Source organism: Cynocephalus volans, chromosome 2 (assembly GCF_027409185.1).
Source record: "Cynocephalus volans isolate mCynVol1 chromosome 2, mCynVol1.pri, whole genome shotgun sequence".
Lineage (NCBI taxonomy): Eukaryota > Metazoa > Chordata > Mammalia > Dermoptera > Cynocephalidae > Cynocephalus > Cynocephalus volans.
In genome coordinates, this window is record NC_084461.1 from 191,509,908 (window position 1) to 191,527,328 (window position 17,421).

Here is a 17,421-nt window from a genome sequence, read left to right on the forward strand (position 1 = left end):
AGAGTGAGACCCAGAAATCTGCTTTTTTAACAAGCTCCTTCAGGTAATTGTGATGTATGCCAACAGTCTGAGAAACCATGCTTAAATGTGGAAGAGCGAAAAGCATACAACTCAATAACAAGACAAAAAATCCTATTAAAAAATGGGCAAAGAACCTGAATAGACATTTCTCAAAAGAATACATACAAATGGTCCACAAGTATATGAAAAAATACTCAGCTTCATTACACATTGAGGAAATGCAAATTAAATCCACAATGAGATATCACCCCACATCTATTAAAATGGATATTATCAAAAAAAAAAAAAAAAAAGGTAAGTGTTAGCAAGGATGTGGAGAAAAAAGAACCCTTATACACTGCTGGTGGGAATGTAGTTTGGTAGCCACTATGGAAAACAGTACAGAAGTTCCTCAAAAATTTAAAAATAGAACTACCATATGATCCAGTAATCTCTCCTCTGGCTATATATCAAAAGGACTCTAAATCAGTATGTTAAAGAGATATCTGCACCCCCATGTTCATTGCAGCATTATTCATAATAGCCAAGAAATGGAAACAACCTAAATGCCTATCAATGAATGAATGGATAAAGAAAATGTGGGATATATATGCAATAGAATACCATTCAGCCTTAAAAAAGAAGGAAATCTCATTTGAGACAACATGATTGAACCTGGAGGACATTACTGCTAAGTGAAACAAACCAGTCACAGAAAGCTACACACTGCATGACCTCACCTATATGTGGAATCTAAAATAGTCATGGCACTAAGTGTAGAATGGTGGTGACCTCACCTATATGTGGAATCTAAAATAGTCATGGCACTAAGTGTAGAATGGTGGTTGCCAGGGGCTGGAGGGAGGAAACAAAGTGGAGAAGTTGGTCAAGGGGAGCAAACTCTCAGTTAAGCAAGATGAATAAGCTCTAGAGATCTGTATAGCAATGTGATTATAGTTAGCAATACTGTATTGTATACTTGAACTTTGCTAAGAGGGAAGATCTTAAGAGTTCTCACCACACACACACACACACACACACACACACAGATGGGAACTGCGTAAGGTAAAGGATATGTTCATTAGCTCAACTGTGGTGATCATTTCTCATTGTGTGCATATATCAAAACATTAAGTTGTATACCTTAAATATATACAATTTTTGTCAATTGTACCTCAATGAAGATGAGAAAAAAATTTGGATGAGTGAGTGAGTTGTTCCCAGTACTGTCCTTGAAGAGCAGGTAGGTTGAGACCAGGTAGGGGGAAGGAGTGGGGAAAAAATTGCAGCTGCACAGGAAGGTGGGGGGTTGTTCTGAGTGTGCTTGCCCTTGAGAGACATCAAGATCCAAGATAGGATACCTTCAGAAATACCTCAATTTTACAACTTCACTTATGCTGGCTCGCCTTCTCAGACACAACCCTTCTCTTGTTTTATATAAATGCACCCTTCCCTGGAGGAAGCCACGTGGCCAGACCAAATTACAGCAGTAAGTGGGGAGTTCATGTCATCTCCAGAACGTTGTCTGGGAAATCACTTCTCATTAACTGGGCATTCAGATTACCTTTAACCACAAGCATGAGAAAGCAAGAGCGCTTAAGCCTTTGGTTTTAAAAAAATGGTCATTTGAGGTTAGAAGCTGAAAATTAATTTAAAATCAGGAAGGAAGGAATATAGGAAAAAATGCTCAAATGCAAAGGATTTTAACCTTTTAGGGGTCCTGGAACCCATGAATCCCTTAAAATCGTTTGAATTTTTCTTCTATTTATATATTGTGAGTTTTTCAGAGAGTCTCTTGCTTTAATTGGATTTTCAGAAAGAATCTCAGATCCAGATTAAGAGACCCCACCCTACAGAAACAAGGTAGAGGCACCCAGAGAGGTGGGTGAGAGTGGTCAATTTCCTCCAATGTTCAGGGACTGGGACTGAGTAATGGATGGGCTTCAGTCTAGCTGCGATGCCCTGGGCTCTAAACTTTCCCTCAACTCTCTGGATGGATGGGTCAAACTCTAGAGCCAAAGTGGAGCCTCAGGATACCCCTGCTGCAGACACCACTCCCCTCTGATGAATTGGCAGCCCACTAAAAGATCAAGGAAATACAGGCTCCTTCATCCCTTCCATGAAGAGCTCTGAGGCCACAGAAGTCCCCTAAGTGTCATACAGCCACAGTCTGCGAGCCTCAGATAGTGCTCCATAAATACTGCTTATGGCAGAAAGACCAGTCGTTGCTCATGGCCATTCTGTGCAAGATGAAGCAAGAAATAGCACAGGCAAGTACTTTGCTTCTGTGTGTTCATATTCTGGGGTTGGTTTGTTGCTACAAGAAGACGGGAGACAGCCTGGTGTAAAGGGGATTCTCTCCATTCTGAAGAAACCAAGCTCACATCCAGGGCTTTGCATCTTAACTAGCTGTTTGACCCTGGGTATGTCAACCAGGCATCTGGCTTCACCAGGACATGGAGCATGCCTTGACACCTAACAACGATCAAGCACCACTCTGGGTCAGACGCTGTGCTCTGTGCTTCCATGTGTGCTGGGGTAGCTTTAAAACACTTCGGTACATTCTTTGACATTCTTTCTAGGTAGAGGAGGGATCCTTGTCCCTCCTCCTTGAATCTGGGCCCACCTTAGTGAGTCACGTTCAACCAGCAGGATGCAGTGGAAGTGACACTGTGTGACTTCCAAGGCAAGTTTGGCAAAGGCCAGGCAGCTTCCGCCACCATGAACAGCCCAAGTGCCCTGAGTCTTCCATGCTGGAAAGGCCAGGTGTGGATGCTCCAGTGGACAGTCTGCTGAGGTCCTAGCCAAAAGCCAGCATCGACTGTGGAGCATATGAGCATGCCATGCTGGATGTCCTTATTTCAGATACCTGCAGCCCAGCCAGCACCTGACTGCCAGCAAGAACTGCCCAGTCAAGTCCTTCCCAAACTCCTGACCCACAAATCATGAACAAAAATCCTCTTTGGTGTTTCTTGCTTCACCTTGCACACAGTGGCAATGAGCTACACCTGGTCTTTCCACCAATAGCAGTGTTTATGAGGCATTAATGGGGGCTAGCCAATTGCAACAGTGTGAGTCTTGGGGGATTCTGATGGCCACAGAGCTCTTCGTGGAAGGACTGAGCTTGCCTGTACTTCCCTGCCCCATTAGTAGGTTGCAGATGCACTGGGAAGGAAGTGGTCTTGGGAGCTGAGGAACTCCAAAGCCCCACTTTGGCTCACCTGGATTTAGCATCACACACAGAGAGCAGATGGGATAGTCTGGAGGCCAAGGCTTCTCAGCCAGTCCAAGTTAAGTTTGGGAGTCATTTGTTATGCAGCAATAGCAGCCAGTGCACATACATTACCTCATTTCATCCTTGTAATGGCCCTGGAGGAAGGTTCTATAGTTACCTCCTTCTATCAGATGAGGAAATAGACCCTCAGTGGAACAGGGGAGCCTGGAGCTACTCCATGCGGTAGGCTGGACCCCAACTCCAGAGCCTATTTTCTACCCACGGGTTCTGATCCTCGGTGTGTTCATTCATCTTTGCATCCCCAGTACCTGGCATATAGCAAGCACTTGATAAATATGTTAGTTGAATAAACAAATCAACAGATCAAGACCTGAATAAATAAATGAGTCCCTGGGCCTCAGTTTCTCTTTCTGCAAAAGAGAGATGCTGTCTCCTGCAGTCCCTCCTGCCTCTAGAATCCCATGCTTCTGGGAGCAGTTCTCTTAAGAGCACCACCTTGTCTCAGTGCTGCTCCAGCTGGCTTTCACACATCTTCAGAATCTGACCCCTACTTTAATTCCCTAGATTTCCAGACCCCTGCCCTCTTCTCCCCTGCTACAACCCAGAAAACTCTTCTCCCAACAGGTTAAATCCCATTGTCTCTATGAGGCCTACTCCTACCCTCTCTATAAACTCTCCCCTAGCCCTGGTCCCAGACCCAGACCCTTTGACTCCTAGGAAGTTCAGAACCTGCCTGAATACATCTTAAAGACTGAAGCAAAGTTCAAAGAAAGGAATATTCTGTGAAAAGCCAGGGCCTAGGTTGTTTCAACAGCAATGGAGCTCACAAGTCTTTCATAGTAGATTGAGCTTTTACATGGATTTCCCAAATTTCTGTCATTTGCATATTACCATGACAATTTTTGCCAAATCTTGAAACCAGCTCTATTGCTTTAATCAGCCTTAAATTAGCTCCATTCCTTTCTTCCTTCCTCTCTTCCTTCTTACCTCCCTTCCTTAGAACTTAGTCTTATTCTAAACAATGACATCTATGAAATCACAGGCCCGAGGTGTCCCTGTGTCTGTGTACCATGTAAAATCATCTCCTTTGTCACCAGCCTAGGGGTACTGCAATTTAGGAAGTACTGTTTTTTAGGATAAGATGTTTGTAAGCCACAGATTAACCTTTTTAAATAACCTTGGCACACATTTTAATTGGTCTGCTAGAGACAGGATGTTTAAATGATTTTATTTTCTTTGTGTTTTTCCATAGCTTTCGTACTTTTATAATAAGCAGTGATTGCTTCTGAAACTAGAAACCGTAAATGAATGTTGGAAAATAACTAAGACATCGTCTGCATTTTCCAAACACGGAGAGCTGGGCAAAGAAAAATTGTGGAGTGAGTGCCCAGACATTTGCAAAGCAAATCCAAAAGTTATTTAAGTGGAATAACTGCTAGGTAATGCTTTGCCCAAACCCCACCTCAATCCCTTTTTCTAATTTTTGGAATTAGAGGAAATTTCATCTCTCCTGCTTTTCAGCCCAAGCCAGCTGTCACCGGGTGTGTGGGGAACAGGAAGCAGGATTACAAGATTAGCAGCGAGCTTGCCGTTCCTGCCTGGCTGTTATCACGGCTGACTCTGGAGAGCCCTATTCCCCACTTGTCACTACCTACTGCAACCTGGGGGTTGGGACTACAGCCCCAAATAAATTCCAAACAAGGACAAAACTGGGAGTGTCAGGGAGTTTCCCCCTAAATCAGGTACATTTACTGAGTACAGACTTGGAATCAACACTCTACAGGCATTTTTCTCATATAATTTGTATAAGAACCTTAGAAGGCGGAGACTACATTTATTTATGCCCATTCTACAGATGAAGATACTGAGGTTCTGTGAGGTCAAATCACTTGCCCAAAGTCACATGCTGATAAATGCAGAGCAAAGATTGAGCTCAGGTTTGTTCGACTCCAAAGCCTTCTGTTGGAGCTACTCTGCTTTACTCCCTCTCTTTCCCCAGGGACATCTCCAGAAAACTGGACAGATGACCCTGTCTGGTCAGATGTCCCCCAACCTGGTCAGTGGTTAGTTCAGCTCTGTTTAGTAACACAACTCCTAGCATGCCCACAAAGACACATGTGGCTCTTGGACTGAGAATTTTGATCTAACACGTCAATCACAGAGCACCTACCCTTTTCCTTCCCCCCATCTGCGCAGTTCCTATCAAAGGAGGAGACCTGGTTAAGTCCTCAAACAATCTTCAATGACTGGGAGATAGTTAAGGCAGCCTATTCAGACCCAAGTAGAATCACCTGCCTAAATCTCAAAATAGCTGTGTTCTTTAGAGCTTTAGGGAAGACTCCCCAGATCGCTGACAATGGAGCTTTCGCACATGTGCACTTCCCCACCTGCCTGTCCTTTCATCTCTGTCATCTGCCCAATCAGTTCCCAAAGTGCAGGGCCCTGGCCTGACACAGGAAAGCTGTGAGTGGTCATGGGAAGAGACATATACTGGCCATGAAGTCTGTAGCCAGGGGAAGCTTCTTGGGAGAAGGAATATTGATAAGGAAACCCAGTGATAGTTAGAGGAAGATGGAGGGGAGAGAGTTTGAGGCAGACCAAGTGTGTTCAAAGATAAAGGAAAGAATACAGGTTTGCCACATCTTCTTTAGCATGATTGAGACAAAGAGGGGGACACTGGAAAGGGGCAAAGCTGGGCGGTGGCCAGGCCAAATGGGAAGGTCAAGGTCAAGCAGGTGAAGGAGTCTGGACTTTATGCTGCAGGCACCAGGGGTCCTGAAGTGTTCTCAGCTGCAGAGTGACCTTGTCTGATTTGTGTTTTACAAGGATCTGTGTGGTGGCTGCTGGAGAAGTTCTGGAGGAGATCAGGACTGAAGTTAAGCCTAAATAAATCAGGAGGCTGTGACTGGCAAGGATGGTGGTGTCTGGGATTAGCAGCCTGGCAGGAAACAGGGGCGAATTCTGAAATATGTTATGAAGCTAATGATCAGTAGGACGTGGTGACTAGTTAAGGTTGAGGAGGTGATTCGAGACACCTTGGATCATTTATCCCCCCTGCTGCTGACCTTGTGCAAAGGAGGGGAGGAGTGAGAGGTTATAACGCCCTTCTGTTGCAGGCTTGAACCTTCAGCCCCTACCTGCACAGCCTGGACAGTTACCTGTAGGACTGGGATGTGACTTTGTTTGGCAACGGCTAAGCTGCCTTAATGACAAATAACTGTCAGTATGGAATGAAAGTGTGAACCCTGTAGGGACAAAAACATGGCACTCTGAGCCTAGGCCCACAAATAATTGGACCCCTCTCAGCTAAGATGAGATTTTTGTTAACTTTTCCACGACCATAAGACCAAACCAAACTCCAGTTTCAAAATATAGATGATTGAAATCCCCCTAAACATTTAAAATAATAATTTAAGAACTTGGCTATTGTAGCCCCCCAAAGCATCCATGAATCTACAATCATGAAGGAAACCAAGTATGAACACAGGAGTGTGCAAGAGTGTGGTGTATGTGTGTGCACCTGAAGATAATGTCATATTTATTTTTTAAAAGCATGCAAAATTAGATCCAGTAAGCTTGCTATCTAAAAACAATTTCCATGGCATATATTTCTAAACTCGATGTCAAAACTACAAAGCTGCATCCTTTCTCCTTTTCTCTTTCTTACGTCTCCTGTCTTTCCTTGAATGAGTGTGTCTATCTGCCTGACTCTCCCTTTTCGTGTCTTCCAGGAAGGATAAAGAAAAACCTCCTAAATGACCTCATTTTATTTTGAAACACTAAACCCACCAAAAGGCGGAGGGGGGGACTTCTTGGTCAAAGGAATCAAGATGTATTTCTAATTATCTTGCCATATGGTAAGTTATTTTGGAAGCACATCAAGAAGTAGAGAGAATGTTTGACAAAATTGGCAATGCTTGTACAATCCTTTCAAATCAGACCGAATTCCCACTATGTACATTTGCTATAGCCCTTTCTATTCATCATATCAGCAACTATGACCACAGGATATGTAAAAATACCGAGCAATTTTTAGCACCAGCTTTCAATCCCCCAGTGCCCTGGACACCACATGGTGTCAAGTTTGTCTGTATTTCACCCCCAGGAAATCAAGTCATTAACTTCCCTTTCATTTACCAAGAACTGGTGCCAAAAAAAAAAAAAAAAAAAAAAAAAAAATCCAACGGCTGTGACTTATGGGAAGAAAAAGAGAAAGGGCTTCACTGGAAGGGGAACGTTGTAGCTTTTGTTCCACAGGTGGATGGAGAACATCAAACTTCCTTGTACCTTCTTCCCCTTAGAAGGTTCACTGTCCTGGTTGTCTGATGGTTCAATCACATGTGAGGATTATCAGAAAGTAGAACTGGAGGGAGCTCATCCTCCCCATTTCTCCACGTCTGGCATTCTATGGGCAGGAAGGCTGGTGGAGGGAGGTGGTAGGTTGCTTCCAGCTCACCTGGAGGGTAGGGGGAGGGAGTTGGGGAATCCACTTTCCTACCTTTGCATTCTTGACATTCTGTGCAGCTCCATATCATCGCTGCCCCGGAACCCTTTGGCGAAGGGATTATTCTCGATCTTTAATTGCGTGATCTGCAAGGAAGGAGAGCGAGCTGGTTTTCACTTGATTGCTACAAACCCACCTCGGGACATGAGCTAATAATAAGTGTCATGAAAATGCAGCCTCTGGCAACCAAAAGAAGCAAATTAAGTCAGTCACGTCAATGGGACCCACCACTTCATTTGAGCGGAGGCTTTGAAAAATGTCCTAAATCAGATTGTTTCTAAAAGGGGGTAAAAAACCTGGATTTGGTTTGCCCGATAATTGGAGTCATACTCTGCATCATTCCAGCTGGGTTTCTTTTTTTCTTTCTTATTTATTTATTTATTTTTTTTCATCTTGACATTTTGTGTTTCAAACACAATCTAGGCCTCAACACTTGGTCCCTCCTCCTGTTTGGAAAGTTGTGCATGTTGACATGGTTGTTACACATCCGGCAGTGGGGTAATTTCCATTTGGAAGGGTTGGCCTGGTCACGTGTTCCTGGAGAAAACATGTTTTGATTATTGCTTTCAAAAACCCTACCATGCCTCATTTCTTATTCATTTTGTAGTTCCATAGATAGGGTTTGCTAGCTCAGGTGGAAAATGATGCATAATAAACACCAACATATATAATAATAACATGTAAGAAAGCTATCACAGAGCTTGAAATCTCTTTAACTTCCCCAACAAGCAAGAGAGAGCTCTATCTTAGAAATCTGTGCTGCAATGTACAAAGCTTAGTAATAGAACAGGGTCTTTTTGAGCATTTTGGTTTCAGGCCCAGAACTTTAATTTAAACCATCAACACATTATATTAGTGTGAATGTACAGTAGCAGACCCAGGTGACAGAATGCATCCATATGGAGTTTGCTAGAAGTATTTTCTAAAAGTTGCATGTGCGAATTGAATTTTCATAGACACCAGGGCAGCATGACTCCAACTGTAGTCATTCAAGCTTTCCCTTCAAAATCACTCATATCGATAGAGCACCTGTATACTGTTTTGCCTAATATTTTCATTTAAATCAAGCCATTTTCTATTTATATGTATTTCACACAGAAATATCACTTCTCTGTAGGACAAATTAGAATCACTTTCTATTCGACAAAAAGAAAACAAGTATATCACTTTCTGCGGTTCCATCATATTCAAGTACCCCTAAAAACCACCTCATCTACCTCAGTAGTAGAGTTATAGACTTTGAGAAACTCTGTACCAGGAGTGATAAGTGAATGTATGCTTTAATTTGTTCATTTGAGGAAAGGCATTCTTATATGTTGTTTTCTGGAAGTGATGGCCTATAAGGTTTCCCTCTAATTACAAGACTCGATAATGAACATAAAATTACTATATGTATGTATATGCGTGTGTATTCACAATAAAAATATATGTATAATTAACATTTTTAAAATGTATGATTCTAAATATATGACATTCTGAAAAAGGCAAGACTATGGAGACAATAAAAAGATTAGTGGTGGCCAAGGGTTGGAGGAAGGGAGAGATAAACAGGCAGAACACAGAGGATATTTAGGGCAGTGAAAATACTCTGTATGATACTATAATGGTAGATGCCTGTCATACATTTCTCCAAACTCACAGAATGCACACCAAGAGTGAACCCTAATATAAACTATGGACTTTGGTTAATAATGATGTGTCAATGCAAGTTCATCAACTGTAAAAAATATACCGCTCTGGTGGGCGATGTTGATGGTAGGGGAGTCTGGGCATACGTCGGGGAGAGGCTATATGGAAACTCTCTGTACTTTCCACTCAACTTTGCTGTAACCCTTAAGCTGGTTTAAAAAATAAAGCTTATAGAGCTAGCCCGTGGCTCACTTGGGAGAGTGTGGTGCTGATAACAGCAAGGCCATGGGTTTGGATCCCTACATAGGGATGGCAGGCAAGGGTTAAGATCCCCTTACCAGTCATTTCTTTTTTTTAAATAAAGCTTATTTTAAACTATTTTTAAAATATGTATGTGTGTGTGTGTGTACACACACTTCCTCCCTCATTTTTTTAAACTGCGCCCACTCCTGCAGCTTTCAGATTTTGTCTTGACACTTCAGAATGAGTAGAAAAGTCCATAAAATCTTTTAGAAAACAGTCTTTAAAATGTGCACTCCTGAATCCAGCTCTATTTCAAGAGTCTAAAAGTCCATCACCTAATGGGGCTTTCTTTCCCACTCAAGTTTTGTCACAATAAAATCCCACCCAAATAACCATAAATCATTTTTTTTTTTTTTGGACTCACATAAAGTTAAGTTGAAAACAGATCATTTAAAAAGGGATGGCAGGAATCCTCACCAGCCCCACCCCCACTCCAGTCACAGAAGCTGGTCCCTGCAAATATTGAAGACAATGAAAATTCAGAGTCAGGGCTGAATGTGTGTCATGTATGATGTCACTGCTTCACCAAGAACTCAGGACAAAAATTGCCCCAAGAAAAAAAGAAAAGGGTGGATTTTGTTTTATCAGCAAAAACCTTTTGCTCACATCCATTTCTTGCATCTCAAACAGGTAGACACTACCTGACTGCTGTGCTCATCACCATAGCTCACAAAAATAGTACTGCACAGGATAAGCACAATTTGCTAGATAGACACTTAGGTATGTTGATCTTACTTGTCTTCTTACAGAGACCGAATATAGATGCCAATAGGACATAAGAATTACCCTTAAGAAATGTTAACATACAAGCTTATCTGCAGGTGAAAGCATCTATCTTGTTTTGTATAGATGCACTTACACTATAACCCCATTTACAAAATTCCCTTCCTAACATGCTGCATGTTAGCTCATAGGTACCCAAACTGATACACCTGGATGTCGGAGTTCTAGCAAAAGACTCCACTGAAACTAACTTCTATGCACCATACAAATGTCCTCCCTCCAAAATCAGCATAAAACCAGATATCCAGGGGGAGAACTGGGGGTGAAGGAAAACAAGTATAAATACCAGCTTTAACCAGTGAGACAGAGGTTGTAAAAATTAATGAGAATAATTGTTGTGAATTCTTGCTTTTGAAAAAAGAAAAAAAAAAAAAAAACACCTCATGAGGGCCAAAAATCTTAATTATGTCTCTCTATTAAGGGTTCATTTCCTGGTCCCAACCAGAAAGCTCATACCTCATAAATATAGGCTCCTTACACAATGATTTAAGCAGGAGGAAAATGCCTTTTAATGGCAAACTAAGTTAATATCGAGGAATAGAAATGCTTGTATACACAGCCATTGTTGCAAGAGCAGGGAAATGAAATGCCCACGTGACCTTTTTAACACCTAAATATTTCTAGGGATTGCTCGGGAGCTGCTGACAACCGCAATGAAAACCTTACAAAAACGTGTTTCACAGAATGAACGTTGCTGGGAAGATTCAAGTTTTTAAATATCTTTTTCAAGCTGTCAACCATCTGGGGAAATAACTCCCAAATCCAACTTGGGATCACAGCTGGGCTGAGGAAATATGTCTCGGCATTAGGAGCCCTGTGGTAAATGGGTATGTGAGTACAGCCCAAGAAATGAACTCTGCCATGTACCTACCTCCACCTGGTATCTGTCTCCAAGGGGAGAAAGATCAAAAAAATTCGTGGCTCAGATTTTCCCAAACTGTCCTGGCAATTTAATCACATGGGTTGCTTTTTCTTTCCTCACTCATGTATTTATCCAAAGCAAAATGCTAGGTAAATAGTCCTTGAGTTGACGACATGATCAGGGAATGAACCAACTAAACCACAAAGTCTAACATTTGTAGTTGTTTTTCAACCACAGGAATAAGAACTTATTTAAAATCTCAGTCTTTCAGATTCTAAAATAATAAGGGAGTAACACAGAGTTGGCAAAGAGTTTCCCAGAATTTGCATTTTGGGTGAAGTTGCCCTGTTAATAAAATGATCAGTTAAGTAGTCAATCAATGGTCTGATCAATCATTACCAACACTCTGTGCTAACTCTGTGCCGGACCTGTGCTACATACTTTCCATGGATTATCTCATTTAATCCTCACAATGACCTTATGAGGTAGGTTCTCTTACTATTCCCATTTTAGAGTTGGGGAAACTGAGTTAAGTCATTTATCCAAAGTCCACACCTTAATCCCACACGATGGTGAGTAAGAGTTCAGCTGGTTTCTACCCATGAAGTCAGAAGTCTCAACACCTAGTCCAGGTGGGACAATAAAGAAACTGACTGAATCCACAAATCATATACAATCCTGCTCCACTTATTTAAATCACACATCATATATCCATGCGGGAAATGTTTGCAGAGGCCCTGAACTTGACTAGAAAAGTATACTGCTTTGGACTTGCTCATGACAGGAAAAAAAAAAAAAAAAAAAGAAGTGACTTTGGTAGTCTGCAAGTAAGAAGAGGGAGACAGTGATAGTTGTCTCCCATGAAATCCTTCTTCTGGATGTCTAGGAATCTGTCTGTCTGGCTAAACCTTTATGTACAGTTCAACTGGGATCTCTGACACAACCAATAAAGAAAAAAGCAATTCCTTGTGTGAAACTTTTGTGTGGTCATCAAATAAACACATATCCAAATGCATATTTGGAGACACGCATTTCTAGGCCTGTGAGCATTTAGACACACAACCCCCTAGATTGTTCTCAAAACTCACATGTACACATCCATGGGGCAGGCACTTATTCATGCACACAGATCATTAAATACATACACTGGGGAAGAAATTTCTTTAAATAGAAATTTCTTTAAGTAGAAATTTGGGGGCTGTTGGGTATATTCACAAGTGGTTGCTGTAATAATTTCACAGGATTATACGTACACCAAACTTATCAAATTGTGTGCTCCAAATATTGCAATTCATTGGAAGACAACTGTGCTTCAATGGTGCTATAAACCAAGAGAGAGGAGGGAGAGCATGCTCCCACAGACCTCCCACATCTGTGGGGTCCTTAGAGCATAACCACAAAGAACTTAGGAATTTTCCCCAAAGGAGATGAGCACCGCGTTTTTTGGGGAGGGGGGGCAGATCACTTTTGTATTTCTACCCATTCTTGTTCTTCCTGTATAAACTTGGGCTTTCTTGGGGGAACGAAGATCTGACATATTTTTGGACCCTTTGTTAGGTTTAGGAGCCTCTAAGTATATATATATATATATATATATATATATATATATATATATATATGAAATATATATATATATATATATATGAAATTGACCTTCTTTATTGCTCTTTTTTCCATTTTTTTTCCTGTGACCATCACCACAAAGTTAAACACAGGATTGCAGTAGCCATCGAGAAAACAGATTTCTAGAAGTCAGACTTAAACTGTTCTGAAATAGGTTTGCATCTTTCAGGACATTTGACCCTTACTGTCTTACTTATTCTTGCTAGATCTTTAAGTGGAGGGAGTTCAGAAAAATCCTCATGCCCCTTTAAAAAGTAACTGTGTTTTGCAGGGAGTAAGTTTTCTTCTGCAGGGAAAGAAGCTGTCTTGGGATCTGGGTTCCCAGACAGACCATGGGGGCTAGAAGGGACCATCCATCATGGCTTGGCCTGGTCACTGACAACCCAAATTTGGGAATTACTCACAGCATTCTGCAGTGGCTCTGGCCTCAGTGGGGGCATCATCTGTCACTCAGCCTGTACTTGAATGACCTTCATAGGGTGACTGGGGGTTTGACCTCCACAGCCCTTGCAACTTTTCCCCACCCTTATCTTGCTGGTGGGGGCAGAAGTTATGGGGATGAGGAACCACCATCCCCATACCCATCTAGATAAGTTGCCCACTCCACCTGCGCTGCCTGATCCCATGTGGACCCCACCTACTTTGCTTTCCCACAGCCATCTAACCCCAAATAGCTGCTTAATACTCCTAACAATCTACAACCCCACAAGGTCAGGGGTCCCTCTTTCATCCCTATATTTTGCCCTTCCAGATTCCATATCTTTCCATAACAAGGCTGAGGATACATTAAATCCCCCTGCCCCCACGTCCCACAATAAGATGAATGTACATGCACACAGGTAACTAAAGAACAGAGGTGAGCCATGACAAGTAGGACAGCCCTTTCTCCTAAAAAAAATAAAAGATACTCCCCCAACCTATGGTTATGGATGCCTTGCTCCAGTGTCATTGTCAAGCTTTGAAATGCTGCAGTCAGGGCCTGGATTTTGAACAGCATGGGGTCTGATGTTTACACTATCCATCTGCACTATCCCAACTCTATACCAAACTAACCACCTTCTCCCAAACAATGCATTTGCTGCACTGTATGCCTCCCCTCACCAAGCTGTGGCTCTGCAGACTCTTGTCTAAGTCCTGTATTCTAGGCTGCTGGCGGCACAGATTGCTCTGTTTTTGTTTTAACAAGGTGTGTGTTGTGTGGGGTCAGTAATTGCTGAAACAATTAGGGAAGCATAGGGAAAATCCAATGCCAAGGCTTCCGGCAGCTTTGCCACCTGCCCCACTGAGAGGGAGACGCATCTAAAAGGCAGAGCGAAGGAGAGGAGGAGACTGAGCCCAACAGAAAAGGTGGCTGGATAAAGGGTGGCACCTGGCCCCCACCTGAAAATATGGGGCCATGAAATAAAGTGACCTTTCTTCCCAATAAGCATTCATGAGTTCAGTGGAATGCCTTCTTGTGGCATTTGAGTGTGTGGCCATTTATGGTTTGACAAGTTTGTTTCTAACTGGTGTGTGTGCACGTGTGTGAGAGAGAGAGTTGTGCCAAGCCTGCGAATATAGTACAAACAGCTGCAGTCATTAGGCAGCAGCTCTGCAGCTCTGTCTCTGCCCTTAAACCCTGGGGTAGAAGTTGGTGCCTGCTATACGGAGAAATAAAAGCATTAAGTTCTAGCGGGAAACCCCTGAAAATTCATGCAAATGAGCAGGCAGCCCCAGACCCTGGTTCCTGGGTGTTGGGCTTACCTTGTGATTCTGGTAGGACGTTACTGCGATAAATGCAGTCTCAGGAAAGACGTGGGTGCAGAAGGCTGTATTTTTTGAGCCAAATCCATTATTTTCATCTGCTTTCACGATGTGTAATCTGGGCTGGTATTTGTGCATGGAATTCAGAATAATCTAAAAATAATAAAGAAAATGAGAGTGTAAGAAAATCAAAACTCCCTTTGTTCCCAGATAAAACACCCTGCTCCCCAACCCCCCCCCCAAATTAGCCTCATTATATAGGCTCTCAAAAAATAGTCAATTTTTTCTCTTGTTTTGAAAAGGGGCCAGTGATTTCATTAAAAAGAAACATTTCAAAAATGACAATTTCCAACCGAAAAAGCAAGGGTAATATTCCAGGAATCTACCAAAGGCACACAAGGCAGTAAATCAGAATTCTTAATAAAGTTTGCTTAATAAATTAACTCCCTGCATAGGGCATTTCCCACCCCCAATGGGAGTTGAGCAAGTCTGGAATGAGGAGCCTAGAGCAGCAACTGGGTGGGGGGTGGGGGGAGGGAACAAACAAACATACAAATAAATCTCCCCCAAATCGCTAAGGGATGCAGGGGGAAAGACCAAACATTTGCAAAACTCGAATAAAAATCACCAGCTCACTGTGCAGCTTTTTTGGAGCGGGTGAACAGACAGACTTCCTATCCTGGCACTTTATTTGGAGAACAGGCAAAGTGGAGACAATTTAAAAAAGAGGATATCGGTGGTGGGGGTGGGGGTGGTCTGGCCTTTAAGGATAGTGACATGTGGGGAGGAAGCACCACCCCCCCCAATCAAAAGATAGGGCTGGTTGCCCTGGAGGTTCCCTTTCTCCAACTTTATCAGCATTTCAGGATCCACAACCAGAACTATCTCCAGTCTTGGCCCCAGACAGAACTGCTGCATCTCTTTGGGGTTTTTTTTTTTTTTTTTTTGCTTTGTTTTGTTTTGTTTTTTAAATATTCTCTTTCTCGTTTCTTCCTGTCTTCTCCATGTTAGGGGTGCTCCCGGGGACAAGCGGGGTCTTAGTGCTGTAGCTGTACTGTTATTATTACAATCATCATTTTTATCATTATCAGGAGGAGGCGGGCCTCCAGACTGCACATTCTTTCTGGAACCAGGACTATGCACAGAAGATGAGCATCTTTACTAATAAAACTGCGTTGGTTGTTCTGATGATGCCTGGGTTTTGATGCTCCCGGGAGGCTGTTAGCGCTGGGGTTTACTAGGACGCTCTGACACACACCCACGCACCGAAAGGGCACGTCTCCGCGGGTCACGGTCTGAAACTCGGGCCTGCTTTTTCCCTGGGACCGCACACTAGAGCGGCGGACGTTGTCACAGAGTCTTTGATTATGTGTATTGATGACCCTGGGGCAGGAACCCTGGACCAACCCTAGAGACCGGCCGGGGTGGGGGGAGGGGACCCGCGGCCGGGCCGGGGGAGGGGCGCGAAGCTCGCGGCCCCGCTGCTCCCCGACCCCGGGCCGCGCGGCTCTAATCTGCGGCCGCCGTGGCCCGGCCGACAGCGACGCCGACCGGGGCGGCGTGGCGACAGAGAGACGCAGCGGGGACCCGCCGGCCGCCACAGCCCCCGGCCGGCCGGCGCGGCCATCGTCCCGGCTTAGCCAAATTGTTTTGACGGCCGGGGACAGTGTGGAGACATCAGCGCGAGGGCGATCTAATGGCTCCTAATTTCATTAGGGCGGCTCGGAATGAAAAGGCCAGAGTTTGGGGTGGGAACGCGCGGCAGTGGGGGCGTTAGGAGCAGCTCAGAGCACCCTCCGCCTTGCCGGGCTCGACCTGAAACTCGCCGGGGTGCCCCGAACTTGGTGGCGGAGTTGTGCACCTTCCCCGGGCGACCCCTCCAGAGCGATCCCAAAGGCACATCCAGAGGAGGTTATGGGGCTGGGGATTAGTCCCACTTCTCAGCACCAAGCTTCCACGGAGGCGGGCACACGAGGGTCCCAGCCTCCAGGAGGCCAGCCCGGGACATGCATGCGGGACCTTTACAAATTGCCCCGTTTCTCCCTGGTGCTTAGTACCGGCAGATACACACCAAACGCGGGTCAGCCCGCGCGCACGAAAGCTCGAGGTCATTTCTACCTGAGAAGCACCAACACGAAGGACGCTGCGGGAAAAACACCGTGGTTTAAACCGAAAGGGGGCTCTGCGTTTTCCCTAGAAAGGCCTCTGCACCCTTCTGCGCCCTCCCAGTAGCACGGAAAGGGAATGGGACTGTCTTCTCTCTGGCCAGCAGTACAATCTCCTCCCCACCTATCTGTAGAGAGCAGCATTAAGCCATCAAAGCAAGGTCCCGAAGTGCTCTTCCCACCTCACGTCCTAGTAGGTTTGGCGTTTCGGCCCTAAGGAGCACGTTTCTCATCGGAACCTTCAAAAACTGTCCTCCCTCTTGGCCAAATCCATTCCTACCCAGCCCCCTTCTTTCCCTAAACTAAGGATCATGTATCTGTCTGTTATTTCTCTCTGGGGAGACAGCCTGGAAGGACAAGGAACCGCTTTTGGAATTAGGGAGACCTAGTTTCAATCCCGGTTCCCAAATACAGGCGGTATGACTTGACTAAGTCACTTCCCCTCCCCTGGACTCCTCTTTACAAAGGTTGCCAGGTTCCTTCCTCCTCTCTAGCCTGCCCTGAGACCGAATGCCCTAAGACAAATGAGCACACTTGTATGGTGAAATTATCAAGCTAGAGATTCTAAACCCTG

General features: G+C 44.0%; 1 protein-coding gene across 1 annotated transcript in view; it reads right to left on the reverse strand.

Annotated features, from left to right (window-relative positions):
• TBX5 (T-box transcription factor 5) overlaps positions 1 to 17,421 on the reverse strand; it is a 40,532-nt gene that overhangs the window by 16,591 nt on the left and 6,520 nt on the right. Inside the window, exons 5-6 of the mRNA XM_063087800.1 lie at positions 14,683 to 14,835; positions 7,734 to 7,825 (exon numbers count right to left, since the gene is read on the reverse strand). Coding sequence (XP_062943870.1) covers positions 7,734 to 7,825; positions 14,683 to 14,835 — 245 coding nt within the window. The remainder of the gene's footprint in view (positions 1 to 7,733; positions 7,826 to 14,682; positions 14,836 to 17,421) is intronic.